Raw genomic sequence first — 27,434 nt, 5'->3', positions numbered from 1 at the left:
CAAACTTTGCCACCTCACTGTTTACCCCTTTCTCCACATCATTTATGAATAAATTGAATAGGATTGGTCCTAGGACTGACCCTTGGGGAACACCACTAGTTACACCTCTCCATTCTGAGAATTTACCATTAATTCTTACCCTTTGTTCCCTGTCTTTTAACCAGTTCTATCATGAAAGGACCTTCCCTTTCATCCCATGACAGCTTAATTTACATAAGAGCCTTTGGTGAGGGACCTTGTCAAAAGCTTTCTGGAAATCTAAGTACACTATGTCCACTGGATCCCCCTTGTCTACGTTTGTTGACCCCTTCAAAGAACTGTAATAGATTAGTTAAGACACAATTTCCCTTTACAGAAACCATGTTGATTATTGCTCAACAGTTTATGTTTTGAAAGCTTATGCTCCAATACATCTGTTAGTCTATAAGGTGTCATACGACTCTGTCACTTTATACCATACCAAGGTAGCATTTTTTAAAAGGGCTTCAATACTCCTATTACTAATTAGCCCTGTGTGCATGAATGATGAATTTCAGTTGTGTTTTAACAAAAACAGTTTACAATTACCAGCTAACCTTTCCCATGAGCATCTTGATCTCAAATACAACCTTGTTTTGTATATATGGTATAAAGCTGCTGTGTCAAATATTGCTGAGGTACATCAGTCCCAAACTGGACTAACTGCCTTGAATTCCAGTGTAGCAGTAGAATTTGACCAGTCATATGAAGATAACAGAAGTTAATCATGGATGACATATAGCTTATCAGCAGAAGGGAAAGGAGTAAATCAAACAAAGCAACTAATATTAACCAAGTTATAGCATAAGACTTGCTGAATCTTCAGATAGTCACTTCCTGGCTACACAGATTCCTACTTGCTCAAGCTAATTTTAAGTCTAAGCCCTATTCCTATTATGGTGCCTTATTTCTGTCAAATTATTTTAATTCTAAGATCTCCCTCAAAGCATTTGCTGCTCAGAAATAACTAGCTCCTCACCTATAAATTTAACTTTTTTACCCTGTGGTCAGTTACAGGTGTAGACAGCTGCTCGCAACTTTAAATAGTGTTTGTTATCAGCCTGTGGATTTGAAGAGCAACTGCAATCTAACCAAAAATGGAAAAAGGAAAAAAAAACACTAAATCAAAGCACTGTGGCTCTGTGGTAAGATCATTTTTCCAAAGTGACACAAACAATATTCATTCCAAAACTTAAATGGCTTTCTTCAAGCAAGTTAGGGGGTTCCCCAGTCCCTTTCTTTAAGCATTCTTAACCACAGTACAAATTTAACTACTAATCTGAAATATTAGTTTATCATATGGTAGTTTTGTTAATAGTACATGACCTGTTAATTAACCTCAGGTCAATTATTCCAAACCCTAGTATGTTAAATTCTCTAACAACAAAGAGTTCTGTGGTACCTTATAGACCAAGGATTGGCAACCTTTCAGAAGTGGTGTGCCGAGTCTTCCTTTATTCACGCTAATGTAAGGTTTCGCGTGCCAGTAATACATTTTAAGGTTTGAGAAGGTCTCTTTCTATGTCTATAATAGATAACTAAACTATTGTTGTATGTAAAGTAAAAAAGATTTTTAAAATGTTTAAGAAGCTTTATTTAAAATTAAACTAAAATGCAGAGCCCCCCAGACCAGTTGCTAGGACCCAGGCAGTGTGAGTACCACTGAAAATCAGCTCATGTGCCGCCTTCAGCACACGTGCCATAGATTGCCTACCCCTGTTATAGACTAACAGATGTATTGGAGCATAAGCTTTTCTGGGTGAATACCCATTTTGTCAGACTGTTGCTTTTTACAGATCCAGACTAACATGGCTACCCCTCTGATACTGGGCTCTATAATTAACATGAACATAGAAGTCACAGATCCGTATCTAGTCCAGTCCCCTGCACTGAGCCAGGACTAATTATCATCAGACCATCCCTGAAAGGTGTTTGTCTAATCTGCTCTCAAAACCCTTCAATGATGGAGATTCCAAATTTGTTCCAGTGCTTAACTACCCTTACAGTTAGGAAGCTTTTCCTAAGACCTAAAATAAATCTCCCTTGTCACAATTTAAGCCCATTACTTCTTGTCCTGTCCTCAGTGGTTAAGGAGAACAGTTTATCACCCTCCTCTTTATAGCAATCTTTTATGTACTTGAAGACTTATCTCCCCCCTCAATCTTCTTTTCCCCAGACTTAAACTCATTTTCAATTGCAAACTTTCCTCATAGGTCAAGTTTTCAAGACCTTTAACCATTTTTGTTACTATCCTCTGGACTTTCTCTAATTTAGCCACATCCTTCCTGGTGCTCAGAAGTGAACTCATTAGCCTTATCAGCGCTCAGTAGAGTAGAAGAATGACTTCTGATGTCTTGCTTATAACACTCTTGCTAATATATTCCAGAACAATATTTGCTCCCCCCCCCCCCAACAGTATTACATTTAATATGAATCAGTCTGCTCTACTATAACCTCCAGATCCCTTTTTGCAGTACTCTTTCCTAGAGTCATTTCCCATTTTGTATTTGGGCAACTGATTGTTCCTTTCTAAGTGCAGTACTCTGAATTTAATTCTATTCACGTCGCACCATTTTTCCAGTTTGTCAAGATCATTTTTAATTCTAATCCTGTCATCCAAAGCGCTTGCAACCCCTACCAGTGTGGTATCACCAGAAAACTTTAGAAGTGTATTCTCTCCATTACCAAATCATTGATGAAGATATCAAATAGAATCAGACCAGTGAGATCCCTGTGGGACCCCCACTCCATATGCCCTTTCATCTTGGCTGTGAACCTCAGATAACTAGTGAGTACAGCTTTCAAACCAATTCCACACCCAACAGATAGTAGATTCATCCAAGCTACATTACTCTAGTTTGTTTATGAGACTGTCATGTGAGATAGTATCAAAAGCCTGACTGAAGTCAAGATATATCACATCTACTAGTTCCCCCCATTCACAAGGCTTGTTACCCTGACAAGAAATGATATTAGCTTGGTTTGACATGATTTGTTCTTAACTGTTACTTATCACATTATTATCTTCTAGGTGCTTACAAACTGATTGACAATTATGTTGATTTGACTTACAGTAAATTAAGTCAAACCAATCTGGAACATTTAAACAAAGTGCACTACAGACTATGAAATCTAAACAACGGAATTAAGTTTCACTAAAGTGATGCAGAAAGTGTTTGCTAAACACATTGATCTTTCAGTAATAGTGGATGTGATACCTGTTAGAACCAAATTATCTCCATCCAAATACACACTCAAAGGACTTCATACACAGGCAAGGGTGAAGAAACACTTTACCTAAAAGTGTGGGTCTAATTTATTTGGTGGTGCAATAAAGAAGCAGTCTACCTTGTCCATCAAGGCTACAAACCACAATAACACAACAATAAAAGCATAGTTGTAAGTTTTCAGATTCAAAAGAAATGTTCCTTAATGTGCCATGTGTATTTAGGTTCAAAGTACAGAAACACCACACACTTGTACGTACTAGGTTTAGTTAACGAAATTATATAGTCTTTAATTTTACCAAAAAATGCATTACTTCCATTTTTTTCAATTCAGCTTACTAAACTGAAAAACTAAAACTAACCACAGCAGCTGAATTAAGGAAAACCAGGAAGTCCATTGAAACAAGGAAGCAGCCGGCTCAAGTAACTACATTGCGAGTTTATGTAATCTTCAGAAAAATGAGAAAGAGTGCAAGGCCAAGAGTACAAATTATAATCTTAAAAGAGAATTAATAGTTTATCCCTTTTGTACTCTATATATACTGTTTTTTCTAGGATTAAATGTTTCCCATACGTTACTTTACAAAAGCACTTCCACAATTCCCTTAGTCTTCAAAACGCTTTGAATACATTAGAGAAAAAAAGATTTGAATTAAAAAAATGTTTCAACTGCTATAATTAGTTCCCATCAAACCATATCAAAATATACAAGCAATTAAGAGATCCTGCTAGATTTGATTCTCTTTTTCACCACAGTTGCCTTATAACCTGTGGAATACAATCCTTCCACAGGCTCTATTTACGGGCATAGTTAGCCAGTGCCAAGTTGCTAAGTTGCAGCTTTGCTAGTTTGACGTTTATACAATGCAAAGAACAATATGCTCTGGAATCAAAGCATTAGCCAGGCAGAGAAAGCAAAGGATCAGCTGATTATATTGTACACATGCCATGGCAGCCTCTGCTTTTAAAAAAAGGGGGAGGAGAGACGAAAGAACAAAAAAAAATCTTTGGATTTTAAAATTTAAAAAAACTTCAATGGTTTCTCTCGCCGACCCCCCACCGTGTAACCTTCACACGCGCCGCGCCATGCACCAGGCAGCCACCAGGGCAACTTTTACAAAAGGTCAATGCGGTGCCTTTCAAGACTTCCCCTCCCCCCACCCGCTTTCCCTCTCTCCAGCATGGCACCGAGAGCCCTGCCACTGACAGAACCTCCCGGGACGAAGAGATGGGGCGAGGATTTCTTAATCCCCAGTCCGCCCCACCATTCACCTTCGCTCTCAAACTGCCCCTCTCATCTCAGCCCTCTCGCTCCTGTCAGCCCCCAAAGTCCCCTCGTGCGGCCTCCTGGGCCCCCCGGCTCTCCCCGCCCTCTCCCCACTCACCCTCCTCGAGGTGACTCCGCAGCCCCCTCCCCCAGGCCGGATTTGCTGTCTCAGGCCCGGCCCCTCCCCCCCGGGCCCGGCCGGCTGGCTCAGCAGCGTGTGCGGCCTGGAAAGTCACATGGCCCCACAACGCGGCCGGCCGGCCTCGCCGCCTCCCCCCAGTCCGGGCCCCCTCCTCACCTCCACGAACAGCAGCATCCTCCTTCTCCCGCCTCCCCCGAGGCCAGCGGGCCCGGGATCCCGGCTCGGACGGCTCCCCGCTCCCAGGCAGGCTCCGGCGGCGCCAGCGATAAGAACACTCGGGCTCCGCCTCCGGCTGCTGCCGCCAGCCAGGGCCCGGGCCCCCGCCCCTTCCAGATCCTCCGCCTCTGCCGGGTCACCACCTAGAAGTCCTTCCGGGGTCGTCGAAGGCAGTTGGAAGAAACCAGCCAGGGTCGTCTTGGGAATGTACTATTGCCCGGGCGGGGGGACACAGCAATCTAGGGGAATGAACCATTCTGCGTAGTATGAAATGAGGTGTCAGAGGGGGTATACCATTCTCTACGCTATTGGGATTGTTGTTCGGAGGGCATGTACCAATCTCTGAACAACAGGGGGAAGGGAATCAGTTGGAATGGTCCTCTCCTTGTTTGTGTGTTGGGGGGGAACGTGCCATTCTCGGCGCGGTGGGGGTGCACGGGGGGATGTACCATTCTGTGTGCCCCTGAAGGGGCCATTGTGCCACCTCAGAACGTGCCCAGCACAGAGCCATGAGGTAGCATCCAAACAGGGTGACCTCACGTCAAGGCTGCACAGAGCAATTAAAGGGCCCCAAGATGGGATCATGCCCCATTAAGACGCCATCATGGCCCCACAGCATGCTGAGCCTGGGGCCATAGAAGTGGATTTCAAGTAGCACCAACCTCAAGCCTTCAAAGCCATGAGTCAGCCCTTCAGAATCATCAGACTGGCTTAAAAACAATACCCTTGGGGCTCTTCTGGTTCATGCTGGCCCTCTTGTCTCCACAACCATGAAATAAAGGTCAAGCGTCTCACAGTCATGTCAGGACTCCAGGGTCTGAGGCTTCAAGAAGAATACCAAATACTGTGATACCTGTAACAAGTCACAAGAGTTACAACACTGCATCACATCAAGATCTTGCTGAGCCTCAACCAGAGCAATAAGATGGCAAGAAAGCTGGGTCATGTTGTACTCAAACATCACTGTGACCCACAAGATGTGGCTCTGTTTCATAGTCCCCGACAGATGTTTTGTCACCTTCTTATCAGAGACAGAGGAGCTATCCCCCACCCTAAGGAGGAGAAAATTAATCTATCCAGAGTAACAGGTAACCTGTGAAGAAGACCAACATGAATCTCCAATTCTGAAAGAAATGGACTCTCTCAGGCTAAGCTCTTTGGGGCAGGGACCTACCTTTTTTATATATGTCCAGGGGCATAATTGAGGAGCAGGCATTGCCCCCCCAACTCCAGGCCTCGGGCAGGCACATAATTTACACACGTTGCCACATGCAGCCTCGACCTGACTGGAGCTAGCTGCCCCCCCATATATAGAAGTCAAACTATGCCTGTGTATATGCTTGTATATTACCTAGCATCATGGGGATCTCTGATCCATCAATACAAATAATTTCTAATAATAAACACTCACACGCACATGCTTGCACACACATACACAGACAGTTATCTCTCCAGTCTATTTTGGGATAGTTCTATACTGCCACCCATCACCTTAGTATCTGAGTGCCTTCCACATAAAAGCAGTATTAAACTGTGAAATCCCAAGTGCACTTTGTGAAGACTCTGGCATTTCACCCTTTATGGGGTAAAAGTTCCAAAGCTCAGGGTAGTGTTTATTAATTTAATTAATTTGCTTTCTTTTTGTGATGTGGAGGAGGGGTATAGGTTGAGGTTTTGGGGTAGAAGAGGGTGATTATTAGCATAAGCAGTGCTGGTTGAAATTTTGTAATTAAAAAAATGGCCTTTTTTCAAAACCTGATGTTTTCTTGAACGTTTTTTTCCTTTGTTTCCTTAAAAAAAAAAAAACTTTGAAGACAAGACATTTAGTCTGTTTTTAGTTTATAATGTTTTTTTTTAAACCTTCTCTCCCTTTTTCAGTAGTAAAATACAAAAGGAGGAGGGAGTGAAAGGGGGAAGAGGAGAGAAAAGAAAAAGGGGAAAGAATGTCAGGGGAAGAATTACTGAAAACAAACCCAAAACCCCAAGATGTAAAACAAACATTTGTGTAAAACTTTTAATATAAAAAAAAATTGTTGATTTTTAAAAATTGCATAAGGAAAAATTCAACAAAATTGTGTACATTTTTATCTAGCTCTCCATTTTAGGACTCTTGCACCTATCTTTGAGTATCTGGTATTGGCCACTATTGGGGACAGGATACTGCAGTAGGTGGACTCCTGATCTTGTCTGGCAATTCGTAGGTTCCTAATGCTCTTTTCCCATAGCTCATAGGAGGCCATGAGAGGCCTGTATTCCAAGGATTATCTGCTTTCCCCACTCACACCCCATAAGGTGACAAAGAGCTTTAATTCTTTGTATTTGTAGGATAAGATCAAGAGCAGGAACAGATGAAACTTTGGAGTGGGAAATGGAATAGTTCACTGTGTGGAGTCCTGAAAGTGGGTGAGGGGAGAAGGAACAAATGCCAGCATTTCAATTTAGAGAGACAAGGTGAGTAAGGTAATATCTTACTGGACCAACAGTGAGAGAGACACGCTTTCAAGCTTACACAGAGCTCTTCTTCAGGTCTGAAGTGCTCCGTGTAAGCACAAAAGCGTGTCTCTCTCACCAAGAAAAGTTGGCCCAATAAAAGATATTACATTGCCCATCATGTCTCCCTAATATCCTGGGACCATCACAGCTACAACATTGCATACAACATTTAAATTTGCCAGCTTGGTAGGGCAGTGAGTTCTGCTAAATAAAGAAAAATCTCCAAAGAATACAAGAAGGATCCAAGAACAATGATTTTCAGCCACAATATTGCACTGATAATCAAAGTATGGTCCATGGGCCACTTGTGATCACCTTTCCTGGTGGTCTGAAGACTGAAATATTTTAAAGCCAAAAGGTAGGAAATTGGGTGTTGGGAGGGGAAGTAAGTCCATGAAAAGCTTTTTCTTAAATAGCTTTACAAAGCATTAAAAGCTTGAGCACTAGTTATGTTAGGGAATCCCTGCAGCTCCTCTCCAGGAATGGCTTCATTTGAAATTACTCTGACAAGCAATTCTATTTTTAAAATGTCCAGCACCACTAGAGTCTTGTCCCTGCAACCACTTGCATGTGTCCCACTGAGGACTAATTGTGCTTGCAGTACATAAATGATAGAAAGATTATTGGACAACTGCAGCTCTGACCTTCTGTAGTACAGCCAGCAATGTCACCTTCTACCAGAAAGCTGTACTGACTGGGATATAACTGTTCTAGAGCCTTCTTGTTAAGCTAGGGTGACCAGATGTCCTGTTTTTATAGGCACAGTCCTGTTTTTTGGGACTTTTTCTTATATAGGTGCTATTACCCCCCACCCACTGTCCTGTTTTTTCACAGTTGCTATCTGGTCACCCTATGTTAAGCACTCCTGTTGAAATCTCCCTAAGGGTTATTTAATTAGTAAATCCTGTTTGGTAGGTGTCTTATCTATGTACATTCCATTCACTGTGCCTGATGATATCGGGATAGAACCAGAGGAAAAGTTATTATGACATCACCCAGACAAATAGAATATTCTCATCTCTTGGTGACATGTCCATTTGTCCCTCTGCTGTTGAGCTAACAGCCAGAGAAACTGGACCGCCAACTACACCTCTAGAACAAGGAAACTAAACAGGCTTACCCTGTGATTCAGTTTGGAATTGTCAGAAGTTTATTCTTAGTGCAGGAAAACTACCAGGTTCTAAACATGGTAGTGCAGGAATCATCATCATCATCAGGAAGCTCATGTGAATCTGAAACAAACTCAGAACCTGAGTTTGAAGCTGCAGCCTCTAAATTGGAACTCATTATCAGTCCTCTCACTGAAATGCCCCCCTCAGTGAAGAACATACTGGAGAAAATTGATGCTGCTCAGCTCGACAGAGCCAGGAAGGTACATCTTGACACTGAGTACCTGATCTTTGGGTCTGCTGAATGCCTCCTGTGAGTAGGATGCAAGGGAGACTAGCCCTTTGTAGGAGAGGCATCAGAGATAGGTGGAGGTCTCAGATCTTATGCTCCACAAAATATTCCCATTACCATTAGGAGTCTTGAGTTGCTTTCCATTTTAGTGAACAGCTCGTGTTCACTGCCAGTTGGTTTTATCAGCAATTTGAGGAGCAGAATATTTACTTCCTGATATTTGTCATTTAGAAATAAAGGGTCATGATCCTGAGAAGTCTTAAGCACTCCCATTTGCAGTGCTGAGACCCTCCCTAGGTTCTATTCCTAAATCATCCTCTGTTATATGTTACTGTAGCACCCAGATCTCCTAACTGAGATCAGAGCCTCATTGTACTAGGCAGCACATAATGAGAGGCAGCTCCTGCCTCAAAGAGTTTACAATTTGAATAGAGAAGTCAAACAAAAGGTAGGAGAAAGGAAATATTATCTCACATAGAAATTTAAGTGACTTGCCCAAGGTCACACAAGGAGCCTGTGGCAGAATGAAACCTAGCTCTCCTGAGTCCCAGTCCAGTGGATTTGCTTACCTGGGCTTGAGCTCCTTGCATGTAGGGTGATCTAGAAACAGTATTATTAAGGCCTCATCCTGTCTCTTTAGGAGGTTTCTAAGCAACTGTTTGTAATTCTGGACAATGTGAACCGGGTGTGTGACCGCTTCAAAGGGGACGAACGGATGGACCCAGAGATAGAAGAACAGTTTTTCCTCTCCGGCACTTGGGCTGAGAGGAAACGGCGGGCACTTCTACTGGACAAAGTAGTCATCCTGCTCAAAACCAGCACAGCTCAAGGGAAAGATTTAAAGTTTGTTCTGGAATCATTAAAAGAATGGGGTAAGTTAACGGAGACAAATGGCCCCTGGGATGCTCTAGAGTACAGGCAGCTCTAGAGCCATAGCCCTAAACTTTAGGGATGTCTGGAACCATGCTCTCCACTTGGCCCCTATATCTCTATCATGGGGTCAGTCAAAAACCTGGATCTAAAAGCCTCTGAACTTTGGGGAAGTTTTGAGCTGGATTCCAACTTCATAGCTGATCCCATTGTGATATTTGGGTGATCACCCAGGCGGGTAAGGGGTTTGGTCACAACCTTCTGTTATAATCTTGGGGTGCTTTAATGCTGTGCTGCTATGGCTCAGATCCCAGACACCAGTAGCTTGGTATATTTTTATAGTACAATGACAGTATGCAATCGGTTGATTTAACAGCTTATTTTGGGGAGCTAAACTTCTTGTTCTCCGCAGGGGGTGTCTGGACCCCAATTGTCACACCCATCTCTGCTTAAATCCTGCAGCTATGTAGTGGGGGGGTGGGTCTGATTTACAGGACCATCTTGAATTTAACCTTTAGAATACCAGGAATCAGGTGATTTGCCCTCATGGTTCTCCACTGAAGGATCTAAGATGAATTATATTAGTTTTTAATACCTGTCACACTCTCTGTCCCCAAACATGATCCCCACCTCCTTCTCACCAGCAAGGTGAGACAGCCACTTACCCACCTCCTTAGCCCTCTCAGAGGCCTTATTGAATGCCCTAAGACTCCATCTCACAGACTCCTGCTCCCTGCCCACCCTACAGCATTGCTGTCCCCACCTCCCTATATATTTTCCTGTGTTTGTGTGATATGTTACAGTGTTCATCTGACTCCTTGTGCAGCTTTGAGACCTTTCTGTGGCCATACCTGGCTGTAGAGACGTCACTTATAAATTGCTAACCATCAGGTCAAGATCTTTTGTATCATTTAATAAGGGTTTGATTTTCTGCTGGCAGGTAATTAACATGAGCTTCATTCCCCTTTTTGCTTTGGCTCTTTTCAAGGTGAAATGTTGTCAGAAGGCAAAGAACAAGTAGGAGACACCTCCACTGTCCAGTGGGTCAGTGATATGGAGACCAAGCTGCTGACCTCCCTTGATTATACAGAAGGATGTATAATGCAGCTAGTCAATCTCTGCATACCTCTTGTGGAAGACAGAAAGAAAAAGAGGGGGAAATCAAGTATGTGTTTCAAACATCTTGGAATAAGAAAAGGGAGGGAATTAATATTTCTGATTAATTTGGAGGAACAGAGATCTGATGGATATGCAGCCAGATTTTCAAAAGTGACCTTCAGGCATGAGGCATTTCAATATGCTTTCCAGCCTAGTGTACATCTTTATTGTGAGCACCCCAGTGTTTTCCCAGTCAGAGGCAAACTGAGTAGACAAGCTAGATACAGAAAGGATTATTATCCCCATTTTAAATATGGGGGACTGAGCAGTGAAGAATCTAGCCTAATGTCACTAGGGTGACCAGACAGCCAGTGTGAAAAATCAGGGTGGGGGGTAATAGGAGCCTATATAAGAAAAAGACCCAAAAATCAGGACTCTCCCTATAAAATCAGGACATCTGATCACCCTAAATGTCACACAGAGAGTTTGTGGCAGAGACATACATTGACCCCGGTTCTTCTGAGTTTTATCCCAGAGCTTTAACCATAGGACCATCCTTCATTTCATTACAGACCTTAATTCTTTCTCCTTGTGTGTTTTACTTTCCCAGTTGTTCCCAAAACCGGCTTGTGGAGAGCATGGCGAGAGAAAGTTGCACAGAAACCTCAGGAAGCCCAGCCCTTGAGCCCTGAACAAATGCTAGAAGATGAATCTGTAACTTTCTCCAGGACTTCTGAGCTCCTTACCATGTTACAGGAATTTGTAGGTTCCACACTGTTCAACAAAGCAGAAGTTGTCGTTGTTAAATATATAGTGACAATGGTGGCCAATCTCACCAAAGCCTTCACTCTGCTAACCAAACAGTCCCGTGGCCTGCAAGCAAAGTATGATACCTTAGTATCCCAGGAGTCCAGGAAGCAGGAAGTTCAGTGTGTGAACCTTCAAAAGGAAGTACAGGTGCTTAATGAGAAAAAGGCATCTTTGGAGGCTCGAGTCCAAAGCATTGAACACAAATTCAAGATGCTTTTCATAGAAAATGAGGCAATACAAAAAGAACTGCACAAGGTGAAGGAAAAAGCAGCAGTAAAGATAGAACTGTCTTTAAGAGACATGAAATCTGGGGCCAGGGCTTCTTATGAAAGGAAATCCCAGGAGGATGATAAACATGTGAGTAGGGAAAAGATTGGGAATCTGTCAGTTGAAAAGCTGTCATGGAAATCCCAGGCAGATCTTGCTAAATCCCTCAGTGGGAAAAAGGAGACAAAGGTACCAGATAAAAAGCAGCTTCAGAGACCACTGGTAGAGAAAACAGAAGACACCAGTGACAAACAAGATGCAAAGCTTCTAGATAAAAAGCCAGCACTGAAAGCCTCAATAGAGAGAGGTGAAGGCACCAGTGACAAACAGAAAGCCCTGGTAGAGAGAACTCAAGACACTGTTGTCAAAGGGGATGCAGTCATCCCAGTGGAAAAACAAGAAGAGACTTCAGGAGACCTGGCTGGAAGACAGCATGAACAACCTCTGGACAGTGAGCAAACAGAGGCTGCTGACAAATGGGATGTGAACCTCCTGGGTGGAACCCAGAAAGTTGTTGAAGATGTCACTGGTGAGTGGCATGAGATCCTGCCAGATGAACATGAGCTCAAGGCTGACAGTGAAGAAGAAATTGAAAGGCTCCCATCCCCAACAGAACTCCCATACCAAGGGGTCTCTAGGAGAGGAAAGCAGAGGAGGAAGAAGGAAAGCCTGTACACTGAGGAGACTCATACAATAATGCCTCAGAGCCCTATCAGCAGAAGCATGCTCAACTCATCCACTGCACTGTATGGGTTTAATTCAGCTATCCTGGGTTATCTAGAGCAGAAGATGGAGAAGCTATGGAAATGTCCCTGTCCTGGGAAGAGACAAGCAGAGAGGATGCTGCCCAAGGACCCAGAAGCCCAAAGGCTCTACATGGCCTTGGAGAGGAAACTGGAAGAATGCTTCTCAAAAATGAAGATAAGATATTCCAGCAGCTTAGAGGAACAGAAGCTTCCAAGGAGCCTGGAGCTGACTGAAGAGCATGACGAAGAGGCAAAGCCACCCTTGGAGGTTCTTCCTGGGATCGTCATTCCAGGGAAAGAAGTCCCTGGTTCCTCCATCCAGTTGAGTGACCCTGACAGTCCCTTTTTGGAGTCCAAAGTTTCTGTGATCTCACGATGGAGACTTCCTGCAGCCCTGTTGAAGGAACCTAATATCTCAGCACATTTTCAATTTCCCAAGCAATGGCAGCAACAGCAGCAGGAAAAATGGCAGGAGGAGGAACAGGAATGGTTTAAGAAGATACAGAAGCAGCAGCAGTATCAGGTGCAATGGCAGTCACTACAGCCTGAGGAGCAGCTCCAGCAGCAGCTGCAAGGGGTAAAGGAGAAGGTAGAGGTGGAGCAGCTGCAGCAGGAAGAGCATCAGTTTGAGGAGCTGCAGCCACAGCAGGAGCCACTGCAGGAAGGGCAGAAAGAGTGGCAGGAAGAGAAGCACAAGCAGTGGAAGAAGCAGCTGGAGGAACAAGCAGAAGAGCAGAGTCTGAGGCAGCAGCAGCTGGAACAGCAGCAGAGGCTATATCAGCAATGGCAGGAAGAGCAGCAGAAAAAGCATGAGGAGCAGCAGAGGCTGTGGCGGCAGCAGGAAGAGGAGCAGGAGGAGGTGCAGAGACTGTGGCAGCAGCAGCAGGAAGAGCGTCAGAGGCTGTGGCAGCAGCACGAGGAGGAGCAGCGGGAGCAGCTGAAACTGTGGCAGCAGAAGGAGCAAGAGCGTGAGCAGCAGGCAAGGTACTGGCAGCAGCAGGTGGAGGAGCATGAGGAGCAGCTGCATCTGTGGCAGCAGGAGCAGGAAGAACATGACCTTCACATGAGGCAGTGGCAGCAGCAGGAGGTGAAGCAGCAGGAGCAGGAAAAGCACTGGCAGCAGCAGATGGAGGAGCATGAGAAGCAGCGGCAGCTGTGGCAGCAGGAGCAGGAAGAACATGACCTTCACCTGAGGCAGTGGCAGCAGCAGGAGGTGAAGCAGCAGGAGCAGGAGAGGCTATGGCAGCAGCAGTGGCAGGAGCAGCTACAGCAGTTGTGTGAACAGCAAGAGCTGCTGCAAAAACAGATACAGCAGGAGCAGTACCTGATCTCAAGGCCTAAACCAGTTCCCAGGAGCAGAGAACCTGGGACCCTGGAACACTTGACAAAACAGACCCCACTAAGGCCAAGGAGAGAGATTGCAAAGGAAGAGGTCCTACTGTGTGAATATTTCAAGCCTTCTACCCAGCAAATGGTTCCTACTCAGAGCAAAGTATCTCTGCACTCTCAAGCTCAGTGTACTGAGGAGACTAACTGCCTCCCGACACTGGCTCAGAAGACCAAAGGGAAGAGCTTGGTGCCCTCCAGCATGTCAGAGAAGCGATACTGGGTGGATGTGGAGGCTCAGAGAGAGAACTTGGTGCTGCTGGGCCAGGCAACCCAGAAGTGCAGACTACCCCCACACCTGCACATGCAGGCGAAGGAAGTTATCACTGAGACCCTGCACACTGATGTTGAGAGGCTGGCTCTCCTCTTCCACAAATACATCTCCTTCTGCCACCTCCAGCATGTCAGGTACCAACATATGCAGACTACTGTTATCCATGTGGGGCCAAATCTTTGCTAAGGACCTGTTCCTGCTGCCATCAAAGCCAATGTGAGCCTGTCCATTGAGTTCAATGGGAGCAGGACTTTGCTCAGTCTTTACACAGGCAAAATTCCTATTGAAGCCAATGGTACAAATCCTGAGGGCCTTACTCAGACCACAGGCCTTGTGGCAGCTGGGGAATAAGTAAGGTGCAGATACACCTAGTTCATGTCCCCTCCCTTCCCTGACATGCCACACACACAAAAACACCCTGGAATATCCCTCTACCTGGGGCTCTGGTGAAAGGGCTCAAATAACGTCTTGCACCAGGGTATTCTCCAAAGGACAGCTGCTTTGCAGCCTCTTTGTTCGGCTGTTCCTCAGGGCAGCCAGGATGGGGTCCAGTTGATCAGATCCTGACTGGTGCTAAGCATGTGTAGCACCCATTAAAGTCTGCTTGTATTGAGCTCAGTGGTCAAACTCTCACTGATCTGAGTCAGAACAGGATTGTGCAAAGTGTGCTCAGCATCTCTCAGGATTTGGCCCTAGCTCAGCAATAGACAGACCATTTCCTTTACTTCTATAGCCGTTCTGGGTGGTTGGTGCCTCTTGGTATTTGTCCCAAAATCAATCAGATTAGCCTATCAATTCTATCTCTCTGTATATATATATTTTTAGGGTTGGAAGATAAAGTCTTAAAGCAGCACAGAGGAAACTCCATATGGCCTCATCACCCAGTGATATGAGTGGGGTTTCCATGCTCGAAATATCAGGGCTGAGATCCATTGTACAGATCTGACAGAAAAACCTGGCCTCAAAATTACAGATGGGTCAAAGCCAGAACCATTTATCCCACCCCCAATCATGAATTTTGGGAAGAAAAGTAGTGAGGAACTCAAGCCACAGCCCTTGGGTTTAGATTGCAAACACTCCAAAGGTCAAAAGTTTTGGATACAGGGTTGTGGTCTGGACCATCTCCAATTATTAAAAGAGATGCAAACAAGGTACTGCAACATCTAGAAATTAAGATAATAGGACATTAGAAAACCTGGGATGGCTGGATGTATGGCTAGACAGAACCCTAAATCCAAAGCACCCCTCAGTTTGCATATCCTTCCCCACTCCCCTGCTAACACAACACACACCAAACGATGTAAATAGGTTCTATTGTGGAGAAGAAACATTTCTCATAATTTAATTCCTTTTCTTTCTATTCTAAGACAAACCTTAATGTCCAGATTGGAAGCTGCCAGAGCTGTAAATGATGGTGCTGAGGTCCGGAACTTGTATACATATGTGGAGAGGGTGGATGCTTACCGGAAAAAGGTGCTACAGTGCTGGGTGGCCAAACAAAAAACAGCAGAGCAGGCACGTCAACACTGCCTTGGCAAGATGATTTCCTTGTTTGCTCAGGTGAGCTTTTGGGGCAACGTTTTCTTCTTGGTTCCCACAGATGATCCTGCTGACATCACTGGCGTAACCAAGAGAAAAGTGTGGCCCTTGGTTTTTATTGGTCACTTTTGTTTCTAAAATTAGAAATATCCAATGGGATAATAAGATAGAAAAACAGCGTGTAAGGGGCTAGGATGAAATTCCCCCCGTGCAGAAATGTCAGCACAAGGCCTATGCCAAAGGCCCAAAGGGCATAAGTGGGACTTAAGTAGTGCATCAGCCTTACTCTGTCTGTCTGCATAGGCGTGGATGTCACCTTTACTGATATTTCCCACCTATCCTTGAATCCTAGTCTTCCAGGGAGTGGGGAGGGTGTTGAGGATCAATTGTGGTTGCAAAGAAGAGGTCTGGTCCAGAGATTAGGGTACTAGTTTCAGACTTCGTTCAAGTCCCTGCTCGGCACAGACTTCCTGGGTGACCTTGGGCAAGTCACTTAGCATTGCTGTGCCACAGATACCCTGTCATGGTATAATTCCCCACTCTGAACCTTAGTGTCCAAAAGATGGGGTACCAGCATGAATTCCTCTAAGCTCAATTACCAGCTTAGAACCTGTAGCGCTGCCACCGACCAGGAATTCCAGTGCCTGGTACACTCTGGTCCCCCAAAAACCTTGTGGGACCCCCAAGCCAGATCCTCCACCCCTTCCCTTTCCCCCACTGTTGCCTCTCCCAGGCTTCCCCTCCCTGGTTTACCCTGGAAGATCACTGTAATTCAAACTCCTTGAAACGAAAACAGAGAGGAAAATTCACCTTCCTCCCTCCTTCTCTTTCCCCCTCCCAGACTCTCCCTGAGAGAGAAAGTAATCCTGACACAGAGAGAAATTAACCTTCCTCTCCCCCTTTCCTCCTTTCTCCCTACCAATTCCCTGGTGGATCCAGACCAGTCGCCTGGGTCTCACCAGAATAAAAAAACAATCAGGTTCTTAAACAAGAAAGCTTTTAATTAAAGAGAGAAAACAGTAAAATTATCTTGTTAATTAAGATGGATTAGTACAGTTTTTCAGCTATAGACACTGGAATACCTCCCAGCTAAGTATACAAGTACAAATTAAAATCCTTCCAGCCAAATACACAACTGAATTCTTCCAGCCAAATGCACATTGCAATATAAGAAAACAAACATAAGCTACTCCCTTATCTACCTAGTACTCACTATTCTGAACTTATAAGAGCCTGTGTCGGAGAGATTGGAGTGCACATCTGGTCACTCTCAGAACCCAGAGAGAACAACAACCAAAAACTAACAGCACACACACCAACTTCCCTCCCTCAAGATTTGAAAGTATCCTGTCCCCTGATTGGTCCTCTGGTCAGGTGACAGCCAGGCTCACTGAACTTGTTAACTCTTTACAGTCAAAAGAGATATAAAATTCTTCTGTTCTATTAACTCCTACTATCTGTTTATGACATACTCATTTGCAAACAGGGTAATAACTACCCTACAGGGGTGCTCAGAGGACGAATATATTAAAGATTGTTAGGTGCTCTGGTACTATGGTAATGGAGGCGAGATAAAATACTTTGCCTTCAATTGAAAGGAGCTGGAGAAAGGCAAAATGTTACTACGCCTGATACTGAGTAGCATGCTAACTGCGTGTAGCCTCCAGAAAAGCCGACAGGAGTTGTGTGTGCTTGGCAGCTTTCTGGGATTTGAAATAATTAATAAATCCCTGTAAAAAAAGTTAAAGTGCCACCTTCTTCTCTTTTAAATCCCTCCATAAAACCTACCTCTGCCATGATGCCTAAACATCACTATCACCTGGCGAACTGTGGCGAACTGAGACTTCTGCTTTTATTTTATGCTAACCTTTGTTTTATTGTTCCCTCATCACATCAAATCCACTCCCCACCCCATTTGTCTGCTGTGTCCACTTGTTGCATCCTAATAGCTAGATTGTGAGCTCTCTGGGGCAGGGATTATCTGTTTGGTACTGGCCTATAATTACTATAATATCTCTACTAGTCTTTTACTAATGATTACGAACTCCAATCCTTATGTTCTTACTCAAACGCCTACTGGCAGAGGATTTAGATGTTGTTGTTATTATTATTTATTATTACCAGTGTACAGATTAATTGGACCTGGTTCGCCTCTCCCCTAATCCAGTTTTACACCTGGTAGTCCTTTTGAGTTCAGTCAGGTTATTTCTGAATGTGAGTGAGAGAAAGGAAAGGGGAAGCATTGGCAGCAGGACGACAGCTCCTTTTCTTTTTGTTCCATTAGCTCCGCCTGAGCACTGAACTCCACCTCAACAGCCCATCCCCACTCATGATCAAAGCAGTGGATGAAATGAAGGAGTTCCCGTCCTCAGCCCATGCCAGATCCAAATCTCTTGGCTATCCAAGCCCCCTGGCAAGTGTGAAGAAAGTCAGAGACTTTATGCATCCAGCTGGAGTCAGGTATATGGGAATCTGGAAATGTCCAAGGCAGTCCTTATTAACACACTCTGCCTTGCTACAGCCCCAAATTGTGCTCTGATGCTTAGGTCCTCTTTATGGTCCTGATCCTGTGAGGTGCTGGTTGCCTCCTCTAAGAGGCTGAGCACCTACAACTCTCAGTGACTTTTGAGGGTGATCAACTTCTACCAGGATCAACCCCGAGGAGCCCCAGCATTCGACTTGTCCTCTCCCCCTTTTCACTGTCTCCCTCTTTCAAGACCTCCAGCCAGAGTAAGATGTACCCTGTGTTCCCATGTTGGCTGTTTCAGTTTTTTCCCTTCCTCTCTGTACTTGCTGTGTGGCTATGCAGAGGACTTCAGTCTCCAGGGCTGCCAACCCCCTTTTGAAGCTCAATCCTGCTGAGCACCCTCAATTGCTACTGAGCCAAGTCCTGTCATTGACTCAAGCAAACTCCCTTTGGAGTCTAATCCTGAGAGGCACTTCTCACTTCCATCTCCCACTGAAGTTCTTAGAACACTGGGCCACTTACGTAGGTGCTTAAATATGGGTTTAAATGCCTTGTTTGTACATTCTGGGTGGAGTCAGGAGCCCATGGCTTGGCCCATCACATTTATTACTGTGTTAATAGGTTTGTAGCTGAGTAGTTTTTATTGCTTCCAGATGACTGCGTTCTTGTTCTACTGCAGTGAGCAGGTTTGTGGCCAGATAGAGTCAGTATGGAGGACCGATGTCATCTCTCACAGTTTTCCGATTGTTCCAAAACCCCTTGTGTCACTGGTCTGGTCCCAGGCTGGTTTCCCAGATATCCCTAGATTTCTGGAACTGGACGTGAGCTCACTTAGGAGCAAACCCCTTAAGTCTCTACAGACACGGTAAGCAGCCTTACATTTTATTTTACCTTAGTCTGCAGGATGAACCATGTTATAATAATATGACTGTGTCAATCTCTAATTCCCTCTTTCCAAAGACCTCACCAAGCTTTGCAAATATTAATGAGTTAAACTTCCAGGTGAGTTAGGGAAACATCTGTATTCCCATTTTACAGATGCGGAAAATGAGACACAGAGGGAAAAGCAAGTCAGTATCAGAACCTGAAATTGAACCCAGCTCTTGTGATGCCCATCCAGGTGCTCTAACCATTAGACCATCCTACACCTCTCTGCATGCTGAATGGGATTTCTTTTCTGACTGAAGCCAATCGGTCTCCTTGGTTTTATGCTGCAGAAAGAGCTGTATTTATGCAGGGAGTGGGCAAAGGAAGATGAGAGGGCTTATGGGGGAGATGAGGGAGGCAGGATGCAAATGTGCTATGAGTACAGGCCAAGAAGGAGGCCAACATATTATTTTCAGGCACAACATTAGAGATGTAAAGAGTTCCCTTGATACTTGCACATGGATACACCTATCAGAGTAACTGGGAGTAATGGGTGCACACTGAACTAACAACATACGTTAGCATTACATATTAATAACAGCCCAGCTAGCTCCCCACCGCATGGCATGTGCATCCACCTCCCATCCACACCACACTGCTTGTGTTCCCCTACAGCCAGATGTCGCTCTGCCCTCCTGGTTCGGTGTGTGTTTCTCCTCTCTGCCAAAAGCTTTGGCAAAGTGCTGATGTTTCCTTCTTCCAGGAACTTCTTAGAACTTCTGCACAGCCTGTTGTTACAGGTTCACATGCTGCTGGTCCTGGCTTCTGCTGGTGGTGCTCAAAGCTACCTGAGCAGGGGACAAGACTAATTCCTGTGAACAGGGGAGGAGCACCCCAAAATGTGATGAATTACCACATTTTTTTAGCTGAGAAAGGCAAGCCATTTGTTCCCCATGACCCTCAAGATCTAAAAAACTTGCATGGATTAAAAGGACCAGCTATGCTCATGCAAATCCAGACAGTTACGGGGCTCTGGGCTCCAGAACTGTCTCCTCTACAGCCAACCTGGCCTCTCTGCCTCCTTCTGTCATGGTCAATGTCACTTTGGCTTCCATGGCACTTCTGCCCCTCCCCATAGCAAGCCAAAGACCACAGGGCAAACCCCTAAGGGTAGGCAGGAATATGATTTAAAAAAAACCCTTTCCCTGCTCACAGACAAGTAGGGATGCTCGTTGAATCCAGGGCCAAAGCAGCAGATGATATGGAGCGAAAATGTGACCCATATGTCTCATGATTTGTGCTCGCATTGCTGCCACCTTTGTCTGAGCTAGAGAGTTGAGTTAATCTCCCTTCCTGTCTCTCTTCATGAGTGGCCTGTAGGTGTCACTGTTTAGTCACACAAAGCTTAAAGCATCCTTGTGTTCAGAATCACACTGACTGCACTGAATTTGTATCCCCAACCTTTAACCTTGTTTAATTGCTACACACACACGCATGGAATCTCATTACATTTATTCATTTAAACTGATCTGATGATTCAAGGATGCAAGGAAGTTGAGTGGAAAGTACCTCCGGAAGAAAACAGCAGAACTGGGCTCACCTTCTCCAACATTCACCGAGTGCCTTTTATCCAAACATTGTTTACAAACCGTATGGCCACTGTATCCATAGAATCCAGTCACCTTTGGGGTGGAGGGCAGCAATCAGGCTGTACAGCATCAGTTATGGGGCTTGGGAAATATTTGGGAAACCCTGACTCTTGTGAAAAGTACCAAAAGATCTTCTTGGCCCTACTCTGTTTAACATTTGTATCAATAACCTGAAAGAAAACATTAAATCATCACTGATAAAATTTGCAGATGACACCAAAATTGGAGGAGTGGTAAATAATGAAGGGGACAGGTCACTGATATAGAGTGATCAAGCTGGGCTCAAGCAAACAATATGGCTTTTAATATCGCTAAATGTAAATGTATACATGTAGGAACAAAGAATGTAGGCCATACTTACAGGATGAAGGACTCTATCCTGAGAAGCAGTGACTGAAAAAGATTTAGGGTTCATAGTGGAGATAATCAGCTAAATATGAGCTTCTAGTGTGACACTGTGGCCAAAAGAGCTAATGTGTTCATTGGGTTCATAGCCAGGGGACTCTCAAGTGGCAGTAAACAGGTTATTTTGTCTCTACATATGGCACTGATGTGACCACTGCTGGAATACTATGTTCAGTTCTGGTGCCAGCATGACAAGAGGATGTTGATAAATTGGAGTGGGTTTAGAGAAGTGTCATGAGTTATTAAAGGATTAGAAAACATGCTTTATAGTGATAGACTCCTGGAGCTCAATCTATTTAGCTTAACAAAGAGAAGGTTAAGAAGTGACTTGATCACGGTCTGCAAGTATCTGCCTGGGGAACAAATATTTAATAATGGGCTCTTCAGTCTATCAACGAAATGTATAAAAAGATCCAGTGGTTAGAAGTTGAAGCTAGATAAATTCAGACTAGAAATAAACTGTACATTGTTAGCAGTCAAAGTAATTAACCATTGGAGCACTTTACCAATGGTTGTGGTAGATTCTCCATCACTAACAAATTTTCAGTCAAGACTAGATGTTCTTCTAAGAGATATGCTGTAGAAATTATTTTAGGGAAGTTCTCTGGCCTGTGTTATACAGGAGATCAGACTAGATGACCAAAATGGTCTCTTTTGGCCTTGGAATCTATGAATCTATAATGTCCATACAGAGCAGGCAGTATCCATGGATTCAAGGCTTCCTCTGAAAGCTCCCCACATAGTAAAGTGTATGATAGCCAGGTCACCTGCCTTGGAAGGGGCCTGCAGAGTCCTTTGGTGTTGGAATCCATCATTCTAGTTATTTCAGTATTGATGCTCATATTACAAAACTGTGGATAAACTTTCTGAGGGTAATGAAAGTATCAGTCTAGTGGGACTGGGAATGAATCTTACCAGCTGCAAGAAGCAAACACAATAGAAAAACAGACATGCCTAGCTCTTATGCTCAGATCTCACTGACATTCTGCATACCCAGCTGGAGGGGCAGAGGAAAGTGGTGCTTCTTTGGTGGGTTTTACAGGGCAAGAAATCTGAGGGCTTGGCTACACTTGCAAGTTGCAGTGCTGGTGAGGGGGTTACAGCGCTGCAACTTACTCGGTGTCCACATTTACAAAGCTCAGCCAGCGCTGCAACTCCCTGGCTGCAGCGCTGGCTGAACTCCTGGTCTGCTACGGGTGTAGCGAATCCAGCGCATGGTGATGCAGCGCTGCTCATCAGTTGTGGACACTCACCAGCGCTGTTATTGGCCTCCAGGTATTAAGAGGTATCCAGAATTCCTGTCTACAACAAACCAGAAGGTACTTCCGGAGCTACCAAACACAGCTGCTCTTTGCTCCAGCGAGCGAGCCGAGCCGAGCTCTTTGGAATGTTCACAGCTGTTTGCTTGAGGAGACAAACAGCGGGGGGAGGGAGTCCGTCGGAGAGGCTGCTTATCTGGTATGAAGCCTTTTTACATTTAAGAGTGATGAGAGAGGGTGGGGGAAATGGCCAGAATTTGCAAGCAGGGAGCTCACAGTGTCTGCTCCAAAAATCCACTCTCTCTATCTCCCCGACGCTCCCTGTCACACTCCACCCACCCCCCGCTTTTGAACTTGCAAGGCAGGGAGCTCACAGTGTCTGCTCCAAAATCCGCTCTCTCTGTCTCCCCGACGCTCCTGTCACACTCCACCCCACCCCCGCTTTTGAACTTGCAAGGCAGGGAGCTCACAGTGTCTGCTCCAAAATCCACTCTCTCTGTCTCCCCGACGCTCCCTGTCACACTCCACCCCACCCCCGCTTTTGACTTGCAAGGCAGGGAGCTGTCACAGTGTCTGCTCCAAAAATCCGCTCTCTCTGTCCTCCCGACGCTCCCTGTCACACTCCACCCCACCCCCCTCTTTTGAAAAGCACATTGCAGCCACTTGAATGCTGGGATAGCTGCCCACAATGCACCACTCCCAACAGCGCTGCAAATGCTGCAAATGTGACCACACTGCAGCGCTGGTAGCTGTCAGTGTGGCCACACTGCAGCGCTGTTTCTACACAGCTGTATGACCACAGCTGTAACTCCCAGCGCTGCACATTTCCAAGTGTAGCCATACCCTGAGGCTTTTCTCCGTAAGAAGTTCACACACTGGTAGAGCAGGAAAGGATCCCACAAACTGGAGGGCAAACTGGGAGGGACTGAGGAGTTATTTGGGATCCAGTGGATTTTGCACTGGGGAAAGATGCAGATGCTGAATATGCATTTCAGGACCAGGTTTTTTTTATATATACACACACACCCTCCTACCTCCCCCCCCCACCCCCACCCCTCAGTGCTTGGCCTGTCTGTGAATATTGCCTGCAATTATCATAAATTCTCAGTGGGGGCAGGACCTGAGTTACAGTGAGTTGAGTAATCAAAGTCCATTTGAGCGATTAGGTTCCTGCACAGGCTGTGGGCTCCAGCTGGCACAGTTCAATGGAAGTTTCACTGACCACTGTCTCTAAGACATGTGCATAAGAATGAGAGAGAAGCAAATTTAAGTGGAATAAAAACAGCACAAGAAATGATAGCAAAATATTTAGACCATGTGAAATGTTACCGTCTGGTTCTGTTATGGCATCCAGTGGACACCAAGGGGATTTCTGACTGAATGTGACCTTAGATTGTCAAGGTGGGTGAGGTAATATCTTTTATTGGACCAGCTTCTGTTGATGAAAGAGACAAGCCCTCAAGCTACACAGAGCTTTTCGTCAAGTCTGGGAAAGGTTCTAAGAGTGTGCTAGCTAAATACAAGATTGAATAGATAGTTTAGTATAAATAGTTAGCACATGTTCTAAGGGACCGTTCATGGTGAACTACAGGATTTGGCTCTGTGAGATTAAAATACCTTTCAGAGCTTGATTTGCTGTGACATTCGAGGTGCGTCTTTACAGCCCACGACAGTAAGTCTCCCAGCCTGGATCTCATGCTAGCGCTCTAAAAAAAGCTGTGTAGACAACATTACTTTGAAGTTGTGGCTCAGGCTCTGAAGCTTACCTCTCTCCCTAGGCTTCAGAGCCTTAGCTCCTACCCAAGCCCCAGTTTCAAAGCACTCCTACACAGCTGTTTTTAGAGCGCTATTGTGAGCCCGTTAACCCATGTCTGTTGACTTGAGCTGAGAGGCTCGCTTCCACAGGGTGTGTAGCTATATCCTCAGTGATGCTGTGTACCTAATGGCTACAGCCTGGGATTGGGATCCTGTTCTATGTTCTAATTTACTGTGCACACCAGATGTAATAAGGCTTATCACTTTTCATCTTCAAGGCGCTTTGCAAACATTAACCTATTAATCCTCACACACCCGCTGTGTGGTAGTTAAGTATTATCCCCGTTTTACAGATCTGTCTTTGTCCACAGAATCTGTTCATGAATTTCTAGTGCACCCTTTACCACAGTGGCAAGGTATCAAAATAATGAAGAAACAGAGTCAAGAGAGGTTACAGCCTGATTTTCAGAAATGGTGAGCACCCGTAACTCCAGCTGAACCTGCAGGTGCTCAGCATTTCTGAAAATCAACCCCTAAGTATCTAAGGGCGTTGACGTCAGCACTAGGATTAGACATCACCATTTCCTAATGTCCAGGCCTGCACTCTGAACATTAGACCATCCCATAGTGTTTAAAGGCTTGACTCTGTAAAGTGCTGAGTGTTCTTAGCTCCCAAATAAACCAGTGGGTGTTGCAGTCAGTCAGCACTTCGCAGGATTGGTCCTTTTGTTTGTAGATATCAGTCACTAATGCCCCTAGTTCTTACATACATACAACCCCATTGACTTTAAATGCAGCAGGTATGCAGGACTGGGCTCTGCATAGCTATTAAATAATTAGTATTTTGTAACAATAAGCCTGTCTTTTTTTTTTTAGAGTCCAGAATCTTCCCAGATGGAAAACATATGGACACAAGTAAAAACTCATGTAAATATAGGATAGTCCAGATGCAGTTTAATGCACAACAGAAATTTATGTAGAAAGCAAATAACATATATTTTTGTGTTTATTTCATGGCCATGTGCCTTTACTGTAAGACTGCAGTTTATGTTCCAGTCTGTTGAGGCTGGGATTGTCAAAGGCTCCTAAGGGAGTTCCACTGAATTCTCAACTTCCGTTGAACTCCAGTCCTTCCACTGAATTTCTGTCTGCAACAGAAACAATTGCACCTTCTCCCCATGTGTGTTACAGAGCAAAATTCATGTGCTCTCTATACTAAAATCAAGAGGTTATATAGTGAAGGGGACTGAATGGCAAGGTGAAAAGTTGTGCTTTTCAGGCAAGCATTAGCTTGATATAAATTTGGGCTGGACTATAGCAAGCTTTATCTCATTTTGGTGGGTTGAGGTGACAGATAAGGGGAGGAATATCAATGGCAGAGCCAGGGCTAGAACTCAGGAGTTCTGGTCTCCTAGCCCTGCTTGGCTACTCTATCAGAGTCACACTTATTTGCATAGAGGTGTGGCGTTGTGTCATGTATTCCTTAGTAGAGGACCTGGAACAATAGCATCTTCAAGACATCCTGACTACTGTGCTAGGGAAGTATGGTGATAAGGCTTGTGACATATGTATTTGAACCAAAAACAAAATCTTTCACAGTCATCAGAACCAATTGACTTAGGCCATGCATAGCTTTTTCAGCACCCCTCACATTCATTTTGCCAGAGGAAACTCCACCTCAGAGGAGCACTTGGGGCAGAGCATGAGGAATTTGCTTCCAAAAGAGGCCAAAGTTAAATACTGTAACTACCAGGCACTCTGACAAATGCAAATGACTAATAACTACTGTAATCAAGAGGCCTGGAGTAGCTGAGATGGGATCAAGATAAATTACTGCTGGGTGTGAGATAGAATCACACTCCCAGCAGCCCTGAGGTTTTGGCTGCTCCCAGACACAGTGGAAATGCATCCCTCCCAACCCTGCAGCTACTTATGTAGAGCTCTTTTCCTAATGTTCCACTTACATCCGTGAATATAAGAATGGCCAGACTGGGTCAGACCAAGGGTCCATCCAGCCCAGCATCCTGTCTGCCGACAGTGGCCAGTGCCAGGTGCCCCAGAGGGAGTGAACCTAACAGGCAATGATCAGGTGCTCTCTCTCCTGCCATCCATCTCCATTCTCTGACAAACAGAGGCTAGGGACACCATTCCTTCCCCGTCCTGGCTAATAGCCATTAATGGACTTAACCTCCATGAATATATCTAGTTCTCTTTTAAACCCTGTTATAGTCTTAGCCTTCACAACCTCCTCAGGCAAGGAGTTCCGCAGGTTGACTGTGCACTGTGTGAAGAAGAATTTCCTTTTATTTGAAGTGCAGCCAAGCACTGACATCCGGGATGCAAGCTCTTCCAGGAGTCTCTCCCCATCTTAAACCATGCAACTGAGTCTAACGTGGGTCACGGTGTGAGCTCAGGTTACAGATGTGTTCTGCCTGCCTCTGGTGAGAAGCTCAGGTACGTGGGCTGAGAGTGCAATATAAATACCTCCACAGCAGGGCAGCTTATACAGCCTCTCCTGTTAGATGAAATGTCAGATCTACTCAAGCATGCAAGTGGCTTTGGGACAGGGACTGTCTGTTATGTATGTGTGCAGCACTTCGCTGCACGGGACCTCTAGATGCTACTGCACCATAAAGGTAATAACAAGAACTGTCTATCTACTATGTGGGTTTGTGCCTAGCAGCCCGCAGAGGAGGTAAGACCTGATAGCTGCACAGCTAAGCACTCCTTTAGCTGCAGTGGTCAGGTCCATTTTTCTTGAAACAGAAGGGTCTGAGTTCTGTCCCCTGATCAAACCTGTGGCATGCATGTAGCCACGCTGTGCAGTATGAATTATACGAAGTAGCCTGTGTAGATTGCACCGGAGAGGTGAGTCCACAGTATTGTCTCTCCTCATCCCCTACTCAGTTGTGTGTGCTAGTGTAACCAATTAAGCAGCTAGAGCTTCTCTGGTGAACACAAGGCAAGGCTGGAGCTGCTGGGGGTTAGAGGGTACACACAGTATGGAAGGCAATGGACACTGACTGTCTCCACCTGGTATCTGGGTACAATTCCCAGAAAAGGCTGAGGTCCACAAACCTATCAGAAACATCTGGCTTGAAATCTCATTTTAAGGCAGGAAATTAATTTGGATGTTAAGCCATTTCCTTTCATCTCTATGGAGAGCAACTCTGGTGGCACGACAGCTGGAGAGCAGTATTTGGGAAATCCTGATTTTCATTAAGTTGCTGAGAAGAGAGAGAGAGAGGTCATGGAAAAGCCAGGGATGCCCTCACTGC

The 27,434-nt window shown here is 45.0% G+C and overlaps 2 protein-coding genes across 7 annotated transcripts in view; one reads left to right on the top strand and one right to left on the bottom strand.

Moving 5' to 3' along the window:
- The window catches only part of LARP4 (La ribonucleoprotein 4), a 54,355-nt gene extending 49,347 nt beyond the window's left edge, over nucleotides 1–5,008 (bottom strand). For 4 of the 5 annotated variants that reach the window (XM_032782296.2, XM_075061114.1, XM_075061113.1 and 1 more), the window contains exon 1: nucleotides 4,811–4,969. In XM_032782296.2, coding sequence (XP_032638187.1) covers nucleotides 4,811–4,828 — 18 coding nt within the window. In that variant the 5' untranslated portion in view covers nucleotides 4,829–4,969. Of the gene's footprint in view, nucleotides 1–4,810 lie in introns of all 5 variants that reach the window. The other variant, XM_032782295.2, reaches the window with a different exon arrangement.
- A 23-nt stretch (nucleotides 5,009–5,031) lies between these two features.
- FAM186A (family with sequence similarity 186 member A) lies at nucleotides 5,032–25,165 on the top strand. Of its 2 annotated transcripts, none has more exons than XM_032782299.2 (8): nucleotides 5,032–5,958; nucleotides 9,405–9,636; nucleotides 10,623–10,799; nucleotides 11,343–14,349; nucleotides 15,583–15,775; nucleotides 18,039–18,214; nucleotides 18,901–19,086; nucleotides 25,033–25,165. In XM_032782299.2, exons 2-8 carry the CDS (start codon nucleotides 9,480–9,482, stop codon nucleotides 25,073–25,075), a joined length of 3,939 nt encoding a protein of 1,312 aa, XP_032638190.1. In that variant the 5' UTR covers nucleotides 5,032–5,958; nucleotides 9,405–9,479; the 3' UTR covers nucleotides 25,076–25,165. The 2 variants fall into 2 exon arrangements, with proteins under 2 accessions (XP_032638190.1, XP_032638188.1); XM_032782297.2 differs by lacking the exon at nucleotides 5,032–5,958 and adding an exon at nucleotides 8,212–8,735.
- Nucleotides 25,166–27,434: the final 2,269 nt, after the last annotated feature.

This window comes from Chelonoidis abingdonii, chromosome 26 (genome assembly GCF_003597395.2).
Source record: "Chelonoidis abingdonii isolate Lonesome George chromosome 26, CheloAbing_2.0, whole genome shotgun sequence".
NCBI classification, from domain to species: domain Eukaryota; kingdom Metazoa; phylum Chordata; order Testudines; family Testudinidae; genus Chelonoidis; species Chelonoidis abingdonii.
Note: the sequence above shows the minus strand (reverse complement) of the source record. Positions and strands in the feature narration are given on the sequence as shown.